At 42.4% G+C, this 23,413-nt stretch overlaps 1 protein-coding gene across 1 annotated transcript in view; it reads left to right on the top strand.

Moving 5' to 3' along the window:
* Window positions 1-23,413, top strand: part of LOC115149633 (rho guanine nucleotide exchange factor 12) — a 138,482-nt gene that overhangs the window by 83,100 nt on the left and 31,969 nt on the right. The window contains exons 9-20 of the mRNA XM_029692584.1: window positions 5,916-6,035; window positions 6,243-6,359; window positions 6,922-7,047; window positions 7,153-7,251; window positions 7,733-7,843; window positions 11,294-11,392; window positions 13,133-13,175; window positions 13,403-13,508; window positions 15,236-15,373; window positions 16,616-16,648; window positions 19,948-20,062; window positions 20,477-20,582. Of these exons, the coding sequence (XP_029548444.1) occupies window positions 5,916-6,035; window positions 6,243-6,359; window positions 6,922-7,047; window positions 7,153-7,251; window positions 7,733-7,843; window positions 11,294-11,392; window positions 13,133-13,175; window positions 13,403-13,508; window positions 15,236-15,373; window positions 16,616-16,648; window positions 19,948-20,062; window positions 20,477-20,582 (1,213 nt within the window). The remainder of the gene's footprint in view (window positions 1-5,915; window positions 6,036-6,242; window positions 6,360-6,921; window positions 7,048-7,152; window positions 7,252-7,732; window positions 7,844-11,293; window positions 11,393-13,132; window positions 13,176-13,402; window positions 13,509-15,235; window positions 15,374-16,615; window positions 16,649-19,947; window positions 20,063-20,476; window positions 20,583-23,413) is intronic.

Below are 23,413 nucleotides of genomic sequence, written 5' to 3'. Positions count from 1 at the left end.
GTTAATTTCCAGCACGATTCAGTTCCTAGCAGCATCCATAGTAGTGGCCTCATTCCAGTGTAGCATAGAATACTCACTGAGTTTCCTTGAACGCCATGTGACCGCCCCCATCTCTCTTCAGTCTTATGTTCCAAAATTTGAAATTGGGGAAGTAATGCTGCTTTAAAAATGTATCCATTTATAATCCCATTTTGGAGAAAAAGGCATTCAAACATTTTCGATTTTCACACTTGCTCTACATGAATCCTTGGGAAACATATATTTAGAGAAGGAATACTTTCACCAAATTGCCTAAATGGATTCTCTGAACATTCTCACCAACTTCCCCCACTAGGCAAACCATTAACAGTATTAAATTGCCTATTGTTGTATAATAAGGATAACCTTTCACATTGAACAGCTACAGTGCTACTCTATGTTTATGCCCATTTAGCATCGTTCACACCCTCTTAAGCCTTAGACTCACCTAGGGTTGTTGCGGTGACCTTATTACTACTATACATTTATATTTATGACATTTAGCAGACGCTCTTATCCAGCACTTGCTGGTCCCCCATGGGAATCAAACCCACAACCCTAGTATTGCAAGCACCATGATTTACCAACTGAGCCACACGTGACAGTCACGGTAATCTCCTCTAATGCCCTCTGGACATGCGTTGGTAGTACCCAACTCGCTTAAAGAGTTAGCCTACATTTATAGTGAATTTGTATTTGATTTTGAATAGACTAGTAATAGTTTTCTTTTCCTCATACAGGATGACACATTACCTTTAGCTACAGAATATCTGAACACCATGCGTTTCCATCTCTCTCTCCTTCATTCCTTTCTCGAGCATGCAGAGAGAGGGGCTGTCAACAGTTTAATTAAATATGTTTCCTTGTGAAAACATGTTACTATCAATGTTCCTGAACAGATTTCACATGGTTTCCCAAATTAAGCACAGGGTAGCTGCAGGAACAGGGTTGGAGAGCTCATGATATACAGAGTTTGGGAGGAATATCACCTGTCGCGTAGCGAGGCTACATGCTCCTCAAACAGTGGTTGATACATGTAGTGAAATAACATGAGTAGCCTACCCAGCATGGAAAAACTAACTGGCAGGAAAGTGGCCTCCATTCGCTATTCGAGTGCATATGAATGTCCTGCCCATTTCTACATACAGTATTAATAAAGACGAGATTAAATTGAGAATAGTCTGATGGGTGAAAATATTATCACTTGATAAGAGAACAGTGTTTGCAGCCTGAAGCAAGGAACATAGTGCAAGCTTTTTTTGTGACTTTTTCAAATCATTAATAGCCTACAGTCGCATTATGCAGCCCATATATGTTTTGATTCCTAAGGTTTATATCATTCACAACTAAAGTTGCCAAATGATTCTAAATTTAGCAAATAGGACCTGTTTCAAATGATCACTTTTATGATCAAGGTAGCCATTTCATATGCAGACTTGCTCCTGAATAGGAATAATAATATCCTCTTTTATTTTATTCAGCTAAATTCAGTTATATTCTTCTTACTGTAAAATCATATAATATAAAATGACACGGGACTACAGTGCATTCGCAAAGTATTCAGACCCCTTCACTTTTACAACATTTTGTTACGTTAGACTTATTCTAAAATGTATTAAATCGTTTTTTTCCCCTCAATCTACAAACAATACCCCATAATGACAAAGCGAAGAAAAAAAAAAAAAAAAATTACAAATGTATTATAAAAACCAGAAATACCTTATTTACCTAAGTATTGAGACCCTTTGCTATGAGACTCGAAATTGAGCTCCGATGCATCCTGTTTCCATTGATCATCCTTGAGATGAAAAAGTGAAGGGATCTGAATACTTTTCCGAATGCACTGTATAAGCATATCTTGTCTGATAAATGAACAAGCCTATGGCATGGCGCATAGCCAGATAACATACAGTAGGCCAACTCATATTCGGTTCTCCTGAAATAGTATCTTAAACAAACCGTCCTCCTCACCTCAAATAATTTTATTTTGTAAAACACTTTATCAACACTTGCACTTTAGTTAGCTTTGTGACAGTATCAAAAATACATTTTGGATTGTGCTAATTTTCCTCAATTATGTTGGAAAAATAGGATGATCGAGCAGCAGTGAGGGCTCTTCGATACTGCACGGTACTATCTTTCCAAGCTAGTCGGAAGACTTCCAGTTTGGTGTGGCACCATTTCCGTTCCAATTTTCTGGAAGCTTGCTTCAGAGCTCGGATATTTTCTGTATACCAGGGAGCTAGTTTCTTATGACAAATGTTTTTAGGGGTGCAACTGCATCTAGGGTATTGCGCAAGGTTAAATTGAGTTCCTCAGGTGGTTAACTGATTTTTGTCCTCTAACGTCCTTGGGTAGGCAGAGGGAGTCTGGAAGGGCATCAAGGAATCTTTGGGTTGTCTGAGAATTTTGATGATTCTTGGTTGGCGTCTGAGCAGATTATTTGTTGCGATTGCAAACGTAATAAAATAGTGGTCCAATAGTCCAGGATTATGAGGAAAAACATTAAGATCCACAACATTTATTCCATGGGACAAACTAGGTCCAGAGTATGACTGTGGCAGTGAGTAGGTCTGGAGACATGTTGGACAAAACCCACTGAGTCGATGATGGCTCCGAAAGCCTTTTGGAGTGGGTCTGTAGACTTTTCCATGTGAATATTAAAGTCATCAAAAATTATAATATTAACTGCTATGACTACAAGATCCGATAGAAATTCAGGGAACTCATTGAGGAACGCTGTATATGGCCCAGGATGCCTGTAAACAGCAGCTATAAGAAGTGATTGAGTAGGCTGCGTAGATTTCATGACTAGAAGCTCCAAAGACGAAAACGTCGGGTTTTTTGTAAATTGAAATTTGCTATTGTAAATGTTAGCAACGCCTCCGCCTTTGCGGGATGCGCGGGGGATATGGCCACTAGTGTAACCAAGAGGTGAGGCCTCATTTAACACAGTAAATTCATTAGGCTTAAGCCATGTTTCAGTCAGGCCAATCACATCAAGTTTTTGATCAGTGATTAATTCATTGACTATAACTGCCTTGGAAGTGAGGGATCTAACATTAACTAGCCCTATTTTGACATGTGAGGTATCACAATCTCTTTCAATAATGGCAGGAATGGAGGAGGTCTTTATTCTAGTGAGATTGCTAAGGCGAACACCGCCATGTTTAGGTTTGCTCAACTTAGGCCGAGGCACAGACACGGTCTCAATGGAGATAGCTGAACTGACTACACTGACTGCTAGTGGCAGACTCCACTAAGCTGGCAGGCTGGCTAACAGCCTGCTGCCTGGCCTGCACCCTATTTCATTGTGGAGCTAGGGGAGTTAGAGCCCTGTCTATGTTCGTAGATAAGATGAGAGCACCCCTCCAGCTAGGATGGAGTCCGTCACTCCTCAACAGGCCAGGCTTGGTCCTGTTTGTGGGTGAGTCCCAGAAAGAGGGCCACTTATCTACAAATTCCATCTTTTGGGAAGGGCAGAAAACCGTTTTCAACCAGCGATTGAGTTGTGAGACTGCTGTAGAGCTCATCACTCCCCCTAACTGGGAGGGGGCCAGAGACAATTACTCGATGCCGACACATCTTTGTAGCTGATTTACACGCTGAAGCTATGTTGCACTTGGTGACCTCTGACTGTTTCATCCTAACATCGTTGGTGCCAACGTGGATAACAATATCCCTATACTCTTTACACTCGCCAGTTTTAGCTTTAGCCAGCACCATCTTCAGATTATCCTTAACGTCGGTAGCCCTGCCCCCTGGTAAACAGTGTATGATCGCTGGATGATTCGTTTTAAGTCTAATACTACGGGTAATGGAGTCGCCAATGACTAGGGTTTTCAGTTTGTCAGAGCTAATGGTGGGAGACTTTGCCGTCTCAGACCCCGTAACGGGAGGAGTAGAGACCAGAGAAGGCTTGGCCTCTGACTCCGACTCGCTGCTTAATGGGGGGAACCGGTTGAAAGTTTCTGTCTGAATGTGCGACACCGGTTGAGCATTCCTACAGCATTTCCCTCCAGAAGCCATGAGAAAGTTGTCCGGCTGTGGGGACCGTGCGAGGGGATTTATACTACTATCTGTACTTACTGGTGGCACAGACGCTGTTTCATCCTTTCCTACACTGAAATTACCCTTGATCTGCAAAAAGCCAAAGAGCCCAGTCTTAAACATATGATGGGCCTCTCTTAGTAGCTTACCTAGAAAACCCGTTTGGATTTAGATACAATGAAGGCTTTAAGAGAGATGTTTTGTTTAATTTAATAGTTTTAACTCATGTTCATTATAAATATATGCATTTATCTTTATCTGGTTTGACATTCCAAATAAAGCGATTTTTTTTTCTTTCTCTCGCATGATTTGAAACAGGATTCTCCTGGAACCATGAATAAATATGTAAAGTGCGATATCACTAGAGAATTCATCTGGGTATTCTTCCCGCAAATAGATAGAATCTTGAAACCGTAGAGAGGTAACTTTGCTAAGTTTTCGATCAAAATTAATCGTTGCAAGATCGCTCAACTTTTTCGGGATAAAGTTTGTATCTTTTCGACTTAACCATCTGACCATTTAACCAGGAGAACACATGACAATTTAAAGTTTGTATCTTTTAGAGACCCAATCCGTAATATTATCCGTAATACAATCAACTTATTGTAGTTGGGTTTTAGTCCAGAGAAACTGGATAAATGATCCAGGTTCACATTGAGGCCCTTGAAGATTGAGGACTCATGAGAACTTTAATTATTGGCATAGATTGATACTTTTGTCTCTAATCCCTTCATTTTTAGCCCCTTAATGTTATCATTAGCCAGAATGCTAAATAGTTCAAGTTAACAGTTCAATGGCCATAATAAATAAGTATGGTGATAGAAGGCAACCTTGTTTTACGCCTCTTGACAATTCAAAGTTCTCAGAAGTAACCATTATTTATTATTTTATTGTACCTGACTTTTAACCATTTTATGAGAGATTCTCCAGATTGTAAAAAAATCCAGGCACTTATAAACATATTCTAGATGTACTGTATCAAATGCTTTCTGAAATTATGCTATAAAGATTATATCTGGTTTCCCAGCATTCTCATAGTTTTCCATTAATGGATGTCTAATGTTGTCTCCAATATATATTCCTTTTAAGAATCCCGTCTGATCGTGATGAATAATATCTGGTAGGGACTTTTTGGTTCTATGAGCAATACAAGAGAACATTTGTTAAAAATATTTTGCTTCTTCATTCAAGATCTCTGTTAGTGAGATAAGGATTTCTCCATCGTTTAACAATTTTTTGTAAGTTATTTTTGGTCGCGTTTCTATATTGAAGGTTTAGGAAAAACCTTTGATGCATTTTTTGCCATTCTCAATCAAATTTTCTCTTTATTTTTTATAAATGAAAGCTAATATTTCCAGAGTTCCTCAAAGTCCTTTTGTTTTGCCTCTAGAATATTCAGTGCTTCTGTATTACATGTATCTTCACCATTGATGTGTAATGTTACATTTTCTATTTCTGCTGTGTCTTTTCTGTTTCTGTTGTAAGTCTTTTTTTATTATGAATTCCTTTCATTTTTGTTGAGAAAGTAGTGGTTACATTTCCCAAAAGCCAATAATTCTTACCACTAAACAGTTACCACTACAGTTACCATGGGTAACCACTGATAAACACTGACCACATGTTGCCCTCCCCTTAGTTTCACTTCCTTCTATGATAGACCATGAACTAAAACTAGGACTGTGGGAACTGGACACACAAACACGCATGTACACTCACACACACACTCTCCCTCTCTCTTTCACTGACTGACACACACACACACCTCCTCTTCTCTCTTCCACCCGCCCCCTTCCTTTCTACCTAATTCCTCTCCTTACGTGTCCTGTGTTATGTCACGTTATGTCCAGGCTATGAAAGATGAGTACAGCAGGAACCCCACAGCGAAACTACTGAAGGACATCCAGGAGGCCAAGAAACACATTCCTCTGCTGCATGGCCAGCTCAGAAAGGCCACAGGCACACCTCAGGTATACACACATACATATGTTCACACACATGTACGTGCATATGTAAACAAGCACACACAAAAACAAACACACTCTCTCTCCCATAGACACACACACACAAGCACTCTCTTGCTGTCTCTATCTCACAGGTACAGACACACTCTCAAAGGGACAGCGCAGTTACTGCCTGGCCTGCCACCCATTTATAGTAGGTGTGTGTGTTTTCAGGATGGCTCCCTCTCCCCCTGGGACGGTGAGGGGGGGGGCGTTGGGGTGGCTGATGGAGAGCAGACCCCCTCCTCGCAGGTAGAGAGCGGCAGCAACGGAACCTGGACCAATAACACTGTGAGTCAACTTGGCCAATTAGCCTGTCTGTTATTATCACCACCAGACGCTCCATGACAACTACATGTGAATTGGCATTCTCAATACAATACCATTGTACTGGAATAAAAAATAATCATCATATGTTTTATTGTCACATACACCCAATAGGTGCTGTGAAATATGCCTTATACAGGGTCAGCCAGGGAGTAAACTGAAATGCCAATTCCTATTTTCCTCAATTTTTTAACTAGGCAAGTCAGTTTAAGAACTAATTCTTATTTACAATGACGGCCTACCCCGGCCAAACCCAGTCGACGCTGGGCCAATTGTGCGCCGCCCTATGGGACTCCCAATCACTACCGGATGTGATGCAACCTGGATTAGAACCAGGTATTGCAGTGACATCTCTTGTACTGAGATGCAGTGTCTTAGACCACTGCGCCACTCGGGAGCCCCGAATACTTTTCTATCAGAAAATTTGACTGGAACGTGTGGTATCACTACCACAATGCCCATTCATAATCAGAGACTGGCAAATGTTATACAGTATGTGAATGGTGTGTGTGTCTCTGTATTTCAGGTGTCTCCCAGTCCCCTCCCTGAGAGTCCGTGCCAAAGAGAGATCCCCTGCCATAGCCCAAAGACCACCCCCCGAGACAGCCTCAACTCCTGCCCCTCGCCTGACGCCGAGGACACGCCGGACTTGGTGAGACGGAGATGCGCACACACACACAGTATATTTGTTGTTTACTCCCAACACTAGATTTAGAAGGAAGTCATGCTCATGTCTGTGTGTGTATGTGTGATTCAGAACTGTAACTTCCAGTGTAGTGTGGGCAGCCCCTTGTCCCGTCTCAACCCCCAGATCATCGGAGCGGAGGATGACTACTTTGACACCGAGCAGGAAGAGGTACTGGTGGACTACTGCTAGACTGCTGGCTAGCTGTCATGTCTGTCTGGTTCTGGCTGTCTGGCTCCATCTGACTGTCTCCGGCTGTCTCTCTCTCTCTGGCTGTCTCTCTCTCTATCTCTCATTTTGTGCCTGTCTGTCTCATTCTCTCGATGACTCTCTCTCTCTTAGCAAGCCTTGGAAAATAAAGCCAAGCCAGTAGCGTGAGGCAGATTGATGTAAAAGTACACCCCCCGGACAGGATGCTAGCCTGTCACAGCGCCTTACCGCAATCATCTCCTTAATGCTGAATGCCAAGCAGAGAGGCATCAGGTCCCATTTTTATAGTCTTTGATATGATTCGACCGGGGATCAAACCGCCAACCTCTCAATCTCAGGGTGAAAACACTTTAACCACAAGACAACGGAGTTGGTATCTCTCTTACTCAACTCTATCTTTCTGTTGATCTCTACCCTGTCTCTCTATCTCCGTGTCTCTCAGATCAATGGTCAGTGTTGTTGTTTCCAGAGTATAGAGCTGCTCAAGTCTCGGCCCGCTCACCTGGCCGCCTTCCTCCATCACGTGGTCTCTCAGTTTGACCCTGCACCTCTGGTAAGACCACCACATACATACACACTCACTGTACATATACACACACGTGCACACCAAGGTTATTAAAGTGTTGTGTTTTTCTATTAGATTCTCTAGTTAAGTTGTATAAAAAATATATAGATATTTAATATTATTTTGTTTTGGTGTTAGGGACATAAAGCATGCGTGGAAGGCTAGGAACCATTTGGGTTGTATATTTTTTAGTGTGTTTTAGCCATATCTCAGACTGGCCAATAAAAATAAAAGATTAAGATTGGCAAAAGAACACAGACACTGGACAGAGGAACTCTGCCTAGAAGGCCAGCATCCCGGAGTCGCCTCTTCACTGTTGATGTTGAGACTGGTGTTTTGCGGGTACTATTTAATGAAGCTGCCATGCTGATGCTCCAGATACTCAACTAGTCTAAAGAAGGCCAGTTTTATTGCTTCTTTAATCAGCACAACCATTTTCAGCTGTGGTAACATAATTGCAAAAGGCTTTTCTAATGATCAATTAGCCTTTTAAAATGATAAACTTGGATTAGCTAACACAACGTGCCATTGGAACACAGGAGTGATGGTGCTGATAATGGGCCTCTGTACGCGTATGTAGATATTCCATAAAAAATCTGCCGTTTCCAGCTACAATAGTCATTTACAACATTAACAATGTCTACACTGTATTTCTGATCAATTTGATGTTATTTTAATGGACAAAACATTTGCTTTTCTTTCAAAAACAAGGACATTTCTAAGTGACCCCAAACTTTTGAATGGTAGTGTATATATTGGATCTATATTGGATCCAGCTACTGTGAAAAGTTTGGATGTGTGTAAAACCCTCCATAGTCTGCGTTGTTTTAATATTTTATACCCACGAAAAGAAATGATGCTGCCTGTGTGACATAGCCTATTTAAAACAAGTTGTTGTTTATTTTGTTTAGAATTTGATTAAAATTATTATTTAATCTTGCTTATTGACAATGTTTGGCATGTCCATGCTCAGCCATAATGCAATTGACAGTAGGCCTAGCCCCTATACCATGCGATTAATTAGAACAATGTGGACTGCAAATGGGTTCAAGTTAACGTATTTAGCAAAGATAGATCTACATTTTGTTATTTCATTGCTGTAACCCATTTAACAAACTATAATGGAATAACATTGGAATTGGGGTTGATTCTAAAGCAATACATAAAATACCGTAAGTACACAACTTGAAGCAACCGCATATGTGACCGACCGCCTTGATTCGTAGGAACATTTGAAATTGTGTTTTTTGGATAAAAGTACAGACTCAGAGCTAGAAAATGGTATATCATATACTGCAGTTGAGGAACAATGGGAAAGTTATTCTGCTTTGAAAGTTAATAAGTTAATAAACTTTTAACCCTACTTTTGAGAAAATATTTTGGTACATGTACTGGAGAGCTCTTCTTTTTCTACACACATTCAGCGTTGTTCACACCCTCTTAAGCCGTAACCCCACCCATCTCTTTAAGGATTCACATGTTTGGCCATGTGGTAAACACACGCTATATCAAATCTAAGTTTATTTGTCACATGCACAGGATACAGAAGGTGTAAACGGTACAGTGATAGTACTTGTGAAAAAATGGCGCCGGAGCAGAAGGCAGGCGTTTTACGTGTCCCCAACCGATTGTGTTTTTTAGTTTGTTTATTTGCGTTGTTTGTAACTTATTTTTTTTTACTATTTTACTACTACCGTCTCTTATGACCGAAAATAACTTCTAGACATCAGGCCTGCGATTACTCACCACGGACTACATCAAATCACCACGACAATATCAACATACAGCTGGCTGGTTATACAATGTACCAGCAGGACAGAACACCGGCGTCTGGTAAGACAAGGGGCGGCGGTTTATGTATTTTTGTAAACAGCTGGTGCACGGTATCTAAGGAAGTCTCGAGCCATTGCTCGCCTGATGTAGAGTTTCTCATGATAAGCTGCAGACAACATTACCTACTGAGAGAGTTTTAATCTATATTCTTTGTAGCTGTTTACATACCACCACAGTCAGAGGCTGGCACCAAGATAGCATTGAATGAGCTGTATTCCGCCATAAGCAAACAGGAAAACGCTCACCCAGAGGCGGTGCTCCTGGTAGCCGGGGACTTTAATGCAGGGAAACTTAAATCAGTTTTACCTTATTTCTATCAACATGTTAAATGTGCAACCAGAGGGAAAAGAACTCTGGACCACCTATACTCCACACACAGATATGCATACAAAGCTCTCCCAAAAATTAAAGCAGGAAGCACCAATGACTAGATCAATAAAAAAAAGTGGTCAGATGAAGCAGATGCTAAGCTACAGGACTGTTTTGCTAGCGCAGACTGGAATATCTTCCGGGATTCCTCCAATGGCATTGAGGAGTACACCACATCTGTCATTGGCTTCATCAATAAGTGCAACGATGACGTCGTCCCCACAGTGACCATACGTACATACCCCAACCAGTGCATCCACACTGAGCTAAAGGCTGGAGCTGCCACTTTCAAGGAGCGGGACTCTAACCCGGAAGCTTATAAGAAATCCCGCTATGCCCTCAGACGAACCATCAAACAGGCAAAGCGTCAATACAGGACTAAAGACGTGCGCAGAAAGTAGCCCATCACTTTTTCCTACTGATCTGTCAATAGCGCCTGCTAAATTCAGGGCATCAATGTTGTTGAGAAAAGTAGCAAAACTTTTGTAGGTCTCAATGTCTAATGTTATGTCTTTCAAAAACGGCTTGGTAGAAAGGGCTGTCACACATACTTAACAGCTCACGTTATTGACAGAAGCGAGCTACACGGCAGACCAATCCAAACTTTTCTCCCGGCATGTCTGGCCAATCCATTATCTCAGCCAATCATCGCTAGCGGGAAGGTTCCTGTCTTTTTCCGTGGCTAAACCAACTAGGCTCATAATTGTATTTGTATTTATGGATGGGATACAAGTTTGTTATTAAGTCACATGAAAGGCATTCCTGCCCAAAAATGCATTTTCATAAAAAAATTTCGCTCCTGTGAAGTAGTGACGTGCGCCACATGCCTAGTTTCCTGAAACGAGTCACATATTTCACCATGGAGCACATTCTGATTGGCCAATGAAGGGCCTAGCCTCGACACACCCACAACTTGTTTATTCATCACAACCCAGCCCTTTCACCGCAATGGCAGCAAGTGCGCCGAAAATTGTTAAATATTTCTGACAGTGTTACTGCCTGCGCTTAGATGTACCATTGCGTTAGGTTTGTTAAAATAGAGCCCTAGGTGTACAAAATTCTGGTAACTGTCCCAAAATAAAATTAAAATCCAGAAAATATGGTGACATTTCACATCCCTAATAAACTCTTTTTTTCTAATAGGGTACAGCAGTTACTCTCTAGCACTTTGGTGGTTTGTCCCAAGAAGGCATTGGTCAGTATTTAAGACCTAATGTTGTCCTTGTCCTCTCCTAGCTGTGCTACCTTTACGCTGAACTGTACAAGCAGACCAACTCCAAAGAGACCAGACGGATCTTCATGGATTTCTATACTTTCTTTATGGACCGAGCAGCGGTAAGACACACATGTACACATACATTATGTGGGAGCACACGCAAAGGCACACATGGACGCATGCAACATGCATACAAACACACTAGCGGTTAGACCAGAAGGTTGCCAGTTCGAATCTCCGGATCCGACGGGGAAAATCTGTCAGGAGATGAGCTGACAACCGGAGGGTTGCTGGTATCAAACCCTAGATGTCATTGCCTGCCGTTGTGCCCTTAAGCAACACACTTAACGTCCCACAGCGACAGCTCCCCCACACCTATGATTTTCTGGACAAAATGTTCAAATGACATCAGTTTGACCAGTTGTAAGGAAATGGAAAGCTGTGAAAACGACCCAACATGTTATGATAAGATTTCAGTTTGGCTTGGATGCATATTTTATGTGTGGTTGAAATACTATCAGCTGCTGATAAAGATAGATACCGTCTGTAGAGGTGCTAACTGTGCATTCACATTTTCTCAAGATGCTGAAAGAAATAAATTATATTTCTCCACTGCTGTTCCAGAGTAAATTTTTTTGCCTACATTTGGTATATCATTTTACTGCAAGAAACGCTTACTTCTGTAGGATCCTGAGTGGCGTAGCGGTCTAAGGCACTGCATCTCAGTGCTAGAGGCGTCACTACAGACCCTGTTTCGATTCCAGGCTGTTTCACAACCGGCCGTGATTGGGAGTCCCATAGAGCAGTGCACAATTGTCCCAGCGTCGTCCGGGTTAGGGTGTCATTGTAAATAAGAATTTGTTCTTAACTGACTTGCCTAGTTAAATAAACGTTAAATCATATAAAAATATTAACACTATGTTAGAGGTTATAGACCTACAATCAGTGTCCTGATTTCATTTTTCATTTAATCGATCTGAACAGAAGGCTATAGTTTCCTTGACATGCCATAGGCCTACTTGAAGTCCCTGTCTTCTGACTGTCGAATTTGTACAGCACCTCACAATCATCACACATAACATAGCTGATAGCAATGCTATCATCCTCTTTTACCACTTCACCAAATCTTTTCTAAACATTATTTTTCTGGCCCTCCCTTCACTTTATTTTCAACTCTCCATTTCTCAGCTTTTCTCTTATTCAATTAAAGACAAAGTTCTTTTTTAGCCGCCGTGGATTGACGTCAACTTTTTCTGCCCGTTCCAAAAAGTATTTGGCAATTGGCCTGCAGGCTGTTTGATGCACGTACTGTTAGGCCCTAAATCTTAGGGTTATGCACTGGTACCAGATAGCGTCACATAATTAAAGAAATGTAGCCTATAGATATAAATTGCACAAGAATGATACATTTATGGACTTAAGGTATTGTTGTCTCTTTATTCAGCCAGCCACCCACCTTTCATCCACACAGTATTTCATGACCATAAACCCGCCTCGCGGATATTACTGCAGGGTCTGCGGGTTATGAGTCAACCCGCACATTACTAGCGTGTGTGAATTAAAACCCCAGCACCATCCATCAGATCCTCTTTTTTCCTCTCTTCTGCTCTTCTATCTTCTCTCCAGTCTTCCCTATGTTGCTTGAGGAACCTTTGTCCACTAGGTGCGAGTGTGTCTGGACAGCCAAGTTCCTTTACTAACGGTGTGCTTCTGCTGATCTGCAAGATGCTTAGTATTCTCTTAAATGTAGTCTTTATCTGCTATGCTGGAGGCAAAGGAAATTATATTTGTGTTTGTTGGGATTTGTTGCTGAAAGAATCTTTTTTTTGGTTAGATATTTGATTATTTTTCCCTTGCAGAATCTGAAAGTAGCTGTGCCTGAGTCTATTGCCTCTGAACTAGGTAAGCTGTTTCAACCCTTTTTGTTTTCACATAATCCTCTCAGGTCTTGTATAAGTTTAGTAACAGTTATAGCAATACAGTAGTGTATCGTCTAGTGTAATTGATTAGAACGTTTCCAAAAAAGGAAGACAGCTTGAGACTGTGTGTGTGTGTGTGTGTGTGTGTGTGTGTGTGTGTGTGTGTGTGTGTGTGTGTGTGTTGGCTAACATGCTGTTGTGTGTTCCCAGATCGGCGGAGACCTGAGCTGATCCCAGAGGAGCTACACAGACAGTACACACAGCTGCTACAGGACACACTGCTACCAGACATCCAGGGGAACCTAGAGGACTTCAGGTCACACACACACGCATTTAGACAGACACATGTACACCAGTGGCGGTCAGTGCCGTTTAAGATGAGGGACGACATTTATTTTTTCATGAGCATGGCCTTATTTCTATTACAGCATATTGGATGACTGTCATTCATATTAAAATCAAACTTTATTTGTCACATGCGCCGAATACAACAAGAGTAGACTTTACCGTGAAATGCTTACTTACAAGCCCTTAACCAAGAGTGCAGTTCAAGAAGATGAGGTAATTGTAGGTGGGGGTGAAGTGACTATGCATAGATAATAAATAATAATTATAATAATACATTCCATTCACCCAGTTCAATGTAACAGCAATAGGTTTAGGCTACAACATGATACTAACATTTTCCCTCTACCCATCATGAGGTTGCTACAACCTAGCCTATGAATGAAAGTTTACAACGTAGGTTGTGAGACAAATTTGAGGTGAAAGCCAGTGACACATGGAAAGACAGTGAAATTCAATACCACCTTGCACACTCTTGCCTGCATCGAGCTGATATAGGATGATATCATTAGTCCAACAGTTGCAAATGAGAGTTTCTATTGGACAAATACAAGTATTTTATTCACATTTTGTTCCGTTTAAGAAATGTTTTTTCAACAGCATCGGCAGAATGAATACACCCCCTGATCACGCATAAACACAGTCACGTTGTATTCCTTCTCGTATCTATGCTCTCTCCTCCTCTCACCTCTTCCCTTCGCTTGTGGACTTCAATGCCCAACACATCAGCTGTATGTGACCAGGAAAAAACCTTTCCAAGCCAAACCACTACACACAGCCTACATCGTTGTCACCATATTAGCTAAAGTAACGTCATAGTCAGCATAGCGATTAGAACTAACTCGTTAGTAAACCTGCTACAATCAGGCAGTAAGCAGTTACTACGGCATAAAACTTGAAGCTTACCTTGACCTCATAGCCAGCCAGCTAGCTAACATAGCATCCCTCTGTTTGAGCAGGGTGATTCAGTAGGCTAAACTAGCTAGCTGCATTTGCTAGCTAAGTAAGTGAAACTGAAAGTGAAAAAAATGACATCTCTCTCTGTATATTTTTCTCTCTTGCTTCTCCTTCATTTTGGAAGAAATGCATTTGTTCAAAACTGTTCAACTATTGTCTTTCTCTCTCTTTGAGTCAACTACTCACCACATTGTATGCACTGCAGTGCTAGCTAGCTGTAGCTTATGCTTTCAGTACAAGATTAATTCTCTGATCCTTTGATTGGGTGGACAACATGTCAGTTCATGCTGCAAGACATCATAATTACTGTATAAGTGAAAAGGGGTGAGCACCATGAGCCTCCTAGGTTTTGTATTGAAGTCCATGTGCCCAGAGGAGGACGGAAGCTAGCTGTCCTCCGACTAGACCACGGTGCTACCCTACAGAGTGCTGTTGTGGTTACTGTAGACCTTCTTTGCAAAATAGTGTGTTTTAATAAATTATTTGGTGACGTGATTATATTTAGTATATTTACAAACCCACACACACACCATAAATGCACACTACAAACACACACGTGCACACACTCACTTCTCAAAGATGATGATGTGCACATAATTAATGCATGGATTAATCATTTGTGTGTGTGTGTGTGTGTGTGTGTGTGTGTGTGTGTGTGTGTGTGTGTGTGTGTGTGTGTGCGTTCGTGTCTGCCTGTTTTTGTCTATTCATCTGTGTGTGTCTGCCTGTATGTGTCTACAGGCAGAAGCGCAGCATGGGCCTGACCTTGGCAGAGGGGGAGCTGGCTAAACTGGACACAGAGAGGGTGAGAGACCGCGTGGCGCTGGATAGAGAACGCTCCTGTGCCGAACACATCATCTCCAAGATAGAGGACGTCTTGTAAGTCTCTGAAATACATGCACACACACACACAGGGACAGAACCACGTGCGCGCACACACACACACACACACACACACACAGAGACACAGACGTTACCAGCATCATCAAGATTAGTGAATGACAACATGGCACAAGAGTCAGGTCAAAGAAAGCTGTTGTCTCTGTTTTCCACTTACCCTTTGAGATAGACAGGAGACGAGTGCAGTGTACAATTGCTCATTCTTTCTTACACATACATTATTTGTCTCACACACACACACACACACACACACACACACACACACACACACACACATGCCACTACACACACAGTAGCATGAAGTTATCAGCTCCATAAGGATTATCTAGTCTGGTAATGGCATAAGGTGTAGGTTAGAGTACAAAAGTGTGTTGTCTCCAGTTACACACACACACACACAGCCATTCTGGTGGTTATTTCCAGGTCAGTGAGTGCTTGCGTGTCTCTGTTCTCCGGGCCTCAAACACTCTGAACTGGACAGATTACAGGGCTGTAGATAGATAGGATAGCCTTTTGAAACTGGCTTTTGGGGTGTTTTTTTGATAAGAGAAAATCCTCAGTCACTGTAGTGAGTTCGAATAGTAGAATACACCAGGTGCAATTTCAACATTTGTTTGTGCATCAGCAGTTTTTCTCTTGTTATGTCAGTCACTGATAGTCACTCAATTAGCCCATGTCAGCACAGGCCAAAAGAATTTGGACTAGTAAGTTAGTCTAGCCAGCGATCTAAAGTTGTAGTAATCATGGTTGAATTACTGACCGGGGGCCCCCATTGATTTTGTTAGCCACTCTCACTCAGATATCATATTAAAAACTGCAAATGTTTCTCCGCCCTATTAAAAAATGTGAAGACTTGCAGGAAATTAACTCAAACCTTTTTCTCTCTGCTGTCAAGAGGGGGGCCATTAAAATGTTGGCCCCCTCAACAAAATTTCCCTTAGCACCCCAAAACGTCTGGGGCCAGCTCTGACTGCATGTGTGGGTATGGATGTGGGTACGCAGACCCACGAGCCACTGCAGCCCCTCATGATGAGTTCAGATTTTTTTGTGCCCCCCACCCCTATCAAAGTTGCCCATCCCTGACATAAACCCATAGGCTAATGGAACTGTATTACCATTACACCAGCAGACTTCACATGTGTCTTTTTGTAGCATAAGGGAAGCTGTGTGTGGTTTGTGTGTGAGCGTCAGTTAACCCTGTGTGTGTTTTTATCCTTCCAGGCTGACGTCACAGCCCACAGAAGAGGAGAAGTGGTAAGAAGTGGGATTTTTCTATGTTCCGTCTAACTATAACCACATGATGTCAGAATAAGACTTGATAGGTCTGTTGTCATGCTAGAGTCTACTCTAGACAGTGGAAGTAGCAGTGTTGATTGTTGAAAGAATTCAAGTGAGTGTGTGTTGTCATACAGTGGTTGTAGCAGGGTTGGGGCGGCAGGTAGCCTAATGGTTAAGAGCGTTGGGCCAGTAACTGAAAGGTTGATGGTTCAAATCCCTGAGCCAACTAGGTGAAAAATCGATCGATGTGCCCTTGAGCAAGTCACTTAATCCAAATTGCTCCTGTAAATCGCTTTGGATACGAGTGTCTGCTAAATGACTTAAATGTATGTGTTCAATTACTCGTGAAGGTCAAGGTGAATCACACATACTTTATCTGGGCCAGTATTCTCTGAGTAGGAATGCTGATCTAAGATAATTTCACCTCTTTTGGATAATAATGAATATTATTATATTGACAGGGGGACCTGATCCTCGATCAGCACCCCTACTATCAGATGCTTTGTGAATGCGGGCCCTGTTCTGAAATTAGTGTATTGGAATAATGTTCTCTGATAATTGGTTTAATACTCTTCAGTGATTATTAGCGAGCTGGACACAGTCAAGAAACTGTATGAATGCAGGTCCTTATAATTTCTACATAGTTTCGATTTGGTTTTAGTCATTTTAAATTATATTGAGTTCCATGAATTCCATCAGTATGTTGTGTATCCATCCTGTGAGAAAAGCTGTTGGTGTGGCACAGGTTACTTTTGCCCAAAAGTATTGTGCTATATATGGAATAGGGTGCCATTTGGGATGCATCCTGAGAGTCTGCCATCACTGGTTATCATAGAGTCCTCTCACTCTATCTGCTGGAGATCTGTGGTACTACACATTTTCAGTTAGGCCTGGGTCTTGTTCATTAGGCACCAAATGGAAGAGAACTGACTGAAATGGCGAGGGACTACCTGGTCTTGTCCAATGCAAAAATAAAATGTTATTTTCGGTTGCACTCCCTTATGAACTCGACCCTGTTCTGAGATAATTAATCGTATTGAAGAATACGGTTATAGTAAAAACTGATCAGGTCAGGTTTGAAGAAACGTGTCCTAACCTTTTCATTAGATTTTCCCCAAATATACTTCTATTGATTGATAATGTGTCATATTATAATGACTGTTTTCAAAGAGTCTCGAGAGACATTTATGTATCATGAGACTTTATTTTAAAAAGTATAATTATTATTGCAGTTAATCAATATGATGGTTGAATGATTGTAAATGAGTTCATATTATTAAGATCAAGATGGCTGTACTGGACCTTTTAATATTAATTGAAAGTGTATTTATGGTAATATTAACAGTTAATTAAAGACATGCTCCAGAACTTTGGTGACAAAGTATTTCATTTTTAAACATCCCACTTTGGGCTGGATGTGTCAATGTTCATACATGCATAATCTATGAGCAGAATTATTGTCTTACTTCAATTAGCCACAAAATCCCTAGTTTGAAAGCAACAGTTTTTCTGGAAGATGTGCTGCACCATTTTCCCCCATGTGGGCCCTAGCAAAGTTCAACCAATGAACTTCAGCCCCTCGCCATTAGAGTGAGTAGCAAGATACACATGATGCACCAGCAGCAGAGCAAGAAAGAGAGCAATGACATGGTGCACATATCTGCACATAAACTCAGCAAAAAAAGAAATGTCCTCTCACTGCGCTTATTTTCAGCAAACTTAACATGTGTAGATATTTGTATGAACATAACAAGATTCAACAACTGAGATATAAACTGAACAAGTTCCACAGACATGTGACTAACATAAATGGAATAATGTGTCCCTGAACAAAGGGGGGGTCAAAATCAAAAGTAACAGTCAGTATATGGTGTGGCCACCAGCTGCATTAAGCACTGCAGTGCATCTCCTCCTCATGGACTGCACCAAATTGTCCAGTTCTTGCTGTGAGATGTTACCCCAATCTTCCACCAAGGCACCTGCAAGTTCCTGGACATTTCTGGAGGGAATGGCCCTAGCCCTCACCCTCCAATCCAACAGGTCCCAGATGTGCTCAATGGGATTGAGATCCTGGCTCTTCGCTGGCCATGGCAGAACACTGACATTCCTGCCTTGCAGGAAATCACGCACAGAACAAGCAGTATGGCTGGTGGCATTGTCATGCTGGAGGGTCATGTCAGAATGAGCCTGCAGGAAGGGTACCACATGAGGGAGGAAGATGTCTTCCCTGTAACGCACAGCGTAGAGATTGCCTGCAAAGACACCAAGTTCAGTCTGATGATGCTGTGACACACCACCCCAGACCATGACGGACCCTCCACCTCCAAACCGATCCCACTCCAGAGTACAGGCCTCGGTGTAACGCTCATTCCTTCAACGATAAACGCGAATTCGACCATCACCCCTGGTGAGACAATACCGTGACTCGTCAGTGAAGAGCACTTTTTGCCAGTCCTGTCTGGTCCAGCGATGGTGGGTTTGTGCACATAGGCGACGTTGTTGCCGGTGATGTCTGGTGAGGACCTGCCTTACAACAGGCCTACTAGCCCTCAGTCCAGCCTCTCTCAGCCTATTGCGGACAGTCTGAGCACTGATGGAGGGATTGTGCGTTCCTGGTGTAACTCGGGCAGTTGTTGTTGCCATCCTGTACCTGTCCCGCAGGTGTGATGTTCGGATGTACCGATCCTGTGGAAGTGTTGTTACACGTGGTCTGCCACTGAGAGGACGATCAGCTGTCGGTCTTGTCTCCCTGTAGCGCTGTCTTAGGTGTCTCACAGTACGGACATTGCAATTTATTGCCCTGGCCACATCTGCAGTCCTCATGCCTCCTTGCAGCATGCCTAAGGCACGTTCACGCACATGAGCAGGGACCCTGGGCATCTTTCTTTTGGTGTTTTTCAGAGTCAGTAGAAAGCCCTCTTTAGTGTCCTAAGTTTTCATAACTGTGACCTGAATTGCCTACCGTCTGTAAGCTGTTAGTGTCTTAATGACCGTTCCACAGGTGCATGTTCATTAATTGTTTATGGTTCATTGAACAAGCATGGAAAATAGTGTTTAAACCCTTTACAATGAAGATCTATTTGGATTTTTACAAATTATCTTTAAAAGACAGGGTCCTGAAAAAGGGCCGTTTCTTTTTTTGCTGAGTTTGTGACGTAGTACGCAATTTTCGAAAACCACTTTTGGCTCGTGAGCCCTACTTTCAGAACTACTGGCTAAAAAGTATACAAAAGTACCAGAGAATCCCTTTAATAGTGTATTGTGTTGTGTTCCAGCACTACTATGCAGTATGTTATCCTCACGTATATGAAACACCTGGGAGTTAAAGTGAAGGAACCTCGTAGCCTAGAGCCCAAACGAGTCCGCATCAACTTCCTGCCCAAGATCAAGGTACAGCACACACACACCTAGACGCATCAATTATGCATTTCAGTACACTACTGTAGTCATTTACTGCTTGTAGGAACTTCACATTTGATGTAGCATAAATCATTCTGTTTCTTCCCATGGTGGCACTGTTTTACTCACACTTCTTGGTGCGAGGTCTTTCTTGGTACAAAGCATGGTAACATTTTGGCCCACTTGTTAACAGCTTTCCAGGGCAGCATTCAGCAGGCCGCGATGTTGTGCAATGTTCAGATAGTAATATAGCATAGAACAAACATGATGTAGAATAAGGAATCACATCAGATCTATTCATGACATGTCTATCTGCAACGTTCCACAACATTTGCCTACTAAATTTGGCCCAGCTTTAAATTCCCTGACTGGGTGATTTTGAATTTGTTTTGTTCTATGGAGCAGAAGAGCATCAAAACTGAGAAAGAGGGGGAGGAGAAGGTGAAGAAGCCTCGTTTTCCCAGCATCCTCGGCCCTCCTCGTCGGCCCAGCCGTGTGGACTCCACTTCAAGTAAGTGTAGAAGACTACAAAGTGTTCCCTCCTAGTGTGCAGCACCAGTGTGGAACAAAAAAAACACAATGGTTAGTTTGAGATGTGTAACAGGCTCTGTAGTGACGTCATATATGAAGTTGAGATATAATATTACTACTGAGCCTGAATACACATCTCAAACTAACCATTGTGAAAAAGAAAACAATTTTTTTTCAACTTTTGAGATTCTCAACGATTCCATTTCGATTCAGTCAATTCAGGAAGTAAACTGAAATTAGGATTTTCGTCATAGAAAAGCATTGAGAAAGTTCTCAGTTTCAATTTGAGTTCACTTCCTGATTTTACTGAATTGAAATGTAATTGACCTTGAGATTGGAATCCACATAAAAATACCACATTTGCTCTTTAAAATATTTGTCCTACAAGAAACAGTAATGTCGTAACGCAAATATGAATCCTACCTAGACCATTATGTCTTGAAGTAAAAAAAAAAAAGATTTAAAAGATTTAGAAAAACAAGACCACATCCCTATGTCCCAATATCCTCACTAGTATACTTCTTAGCATGCATGGCCAATACATCACCAGTAGTATGGAAGTGTTGATATTTTAACTTAGTTCGGTGGAATGTATCCTGGTATTGTACTGCGGACAGACGCCAGTGGTGTTGTTACATCCAGCGCTGTAAAGAGATTGTGGACTTCCGCAGCAGGAAGTGCCTGTCTGGAGCTGTGTGAGTCAGCTCCCTATTACATTGTGCTGCTCACACCATATATACATTTTACATTTTAGTCATTTAGCAGACGCTCTTATCCAGAGCGACTTACAGTAGTGAATGCATACATTTCATTAAAAAAAAAATTCTGTATATTTTTACAATATACTGTATGTGTGTATGTATGTGTATATATATATATATATATATATATATGTATGTATGTAGGTAGGTAGGTAGGTAGGTAGGTAGGTAGGTAGGTAGGTAGGTAGGTAGGTAGGTAGGTAGGTAGGTAGGTAGGTAGGTCCATAATTATTGTCACTCTTGCTAAAGATTAGCAAAAAATGCTGTATAAAAGAAATACAACTATTGAGCTATATTGTATGCTCCAAAAATTGGGAAATTATATTATTTTATACTAATACAACTGCTCAGAGAAAGAGTTTGTGTTTAACAAATAACAACGAATCTCTAAAAGATAGGGGTTAATTTTTGGCACCCCTGTTTTCAATACTTTTGCACCCTCTCCTTGCGAGAATAACAACACTGTGATTATTGTGGATAGTCCGGTTAATATAATAGTTCAACTTTTACATGCTTTGCAAGATTAACAATATCCCTAATAATCCTGTTTACGTGGACACATCTGAAATCCGTCTACCTGATGGGACTTTTAATAAATGCAGAAAATTGCCAATGAAAATAAACGTTCTACCACAGTGACGAGTTCAGACATAAGGTTTATGTAAAGCTATTTATAAGATGCATACTTTCAGGCAGAAGGGTCAGAACCGGGAAGACTAGAAACAAATCTTGAAAACTTGAAGCACGCTGGTACGACCTGACAAGACCGAAATACACAGGGGATAATGGGGAAAAATGGGAGATACCTGGGGGTGGAGACAAGCGCAAGACAGATGAAACCGATCAGGGTGTAACAGTACCCCCCCCCCCAGGTGCGCCATACATGGTTGAACGGGGTGCCGGCGGTGGAACTCAGTGATGAGGGCTGGGTCCAGGATGTCCCTAGTGGAGACCCAGCACCTCTCCTCCGGGCCATAACCCTCCCAGTCAACCAGGAACTAGAATCCCCTGCCCCCAGGTTGAACACTCAGGAGGCGCCTCACCGTGTATGCCGGATGGTCGTCGATGAGACAGGGGAGAGGGTTGGGCCTGGAAACAGACAAAGGGCTGTGAGACAGAGGTTTATTCCTAGACACATGAAAAGTGGGATGTATACAGAGGGGCAACAGAAGACGAACAGCAGAAGGGCTAAGGATTTTAGAGATAGGGAAAGGGCCGATAAAACGGGGGTAAAGTTTACGGGACCACCCGGAGGTGTAGATCCCGAGTGGAAAGCCATACCCTCTGCCCGAGACGATAGCTGGGAGCAGGGGTCTGGTGGCGGCTCACCTGTCACCGATACCTGGAGGTGGTCTTGAGAAGAGCGGACTGGGCTCTTCTAGGTACGGTGACAGCGGTGGACAAACATCTGGGCAGAGGGTATGCTGACTTCTTGCTCAGGGTAGAGTGGGGGCTGATATCCCAAGAAACACTCAAAGGGCGAGAGACCTGGTGTTGCCATCTGACGGAGGAAGACCAGTGACGAAGTCTAGGGATATATGGGACATGGGGTGGTGAGGAACAGGGAGTGGTTGAAGGAGGCCAACCGGAGCTTGCCGCAGAGTCTTATTCTGCTCACACACAGTGCAGGCAGCAACAAACGTGGAGACATCAGGGAACCATGGTGAGACACCAAAAACGTTGTCGGACGGGAGCCAGGATGGCAGGTAAGTATAGAGGAATGTGCCCTTTCCAGGACCGGGAAACGGGCAGAGTCCAGGACAAATATGCAGTTAGCCAGGCCCCAATTACGGACCAGGCTCTCTATACCCCCAGATGAGTGCAGCCACTAGACAAGAGGTAGGGAGAACGGTCTCTGGATCAGATGATGTAGCAGGGGGGGCTATACATGCGTGAGAGCGTGTTAGGCTTCACAATCTTGGGCCCAGGGCGGTAGGAGAGTAAAATTAAAACAAGTGAATAACAGGGCCCATCGAGCCTGCCTTAAGTTGAGGCGCTTGGCGGTGCGGAGATATTCCATGGTCAGTCCACACTAAGAATGGATGTTCCG

Source organism: Salmo trutta, chromosome 15 (genome assembly GCF_901001165.1).
Source record: "Salmo trutta chromosome 15, fSalTru1.1, whole genome shotgun sequence".
NCBI classification, from domain to species: Eukaryota; Metazoa; Chordata; class Actinopteri; order Salmoniformes; family Salmonidae; genus Salmo; species Salmo trutta.
The sequence above is the reverse complement of the archived record's forward strand: the minus strand, read 5'-3'. Positions and strand labels throughout refer to the sequence as shown.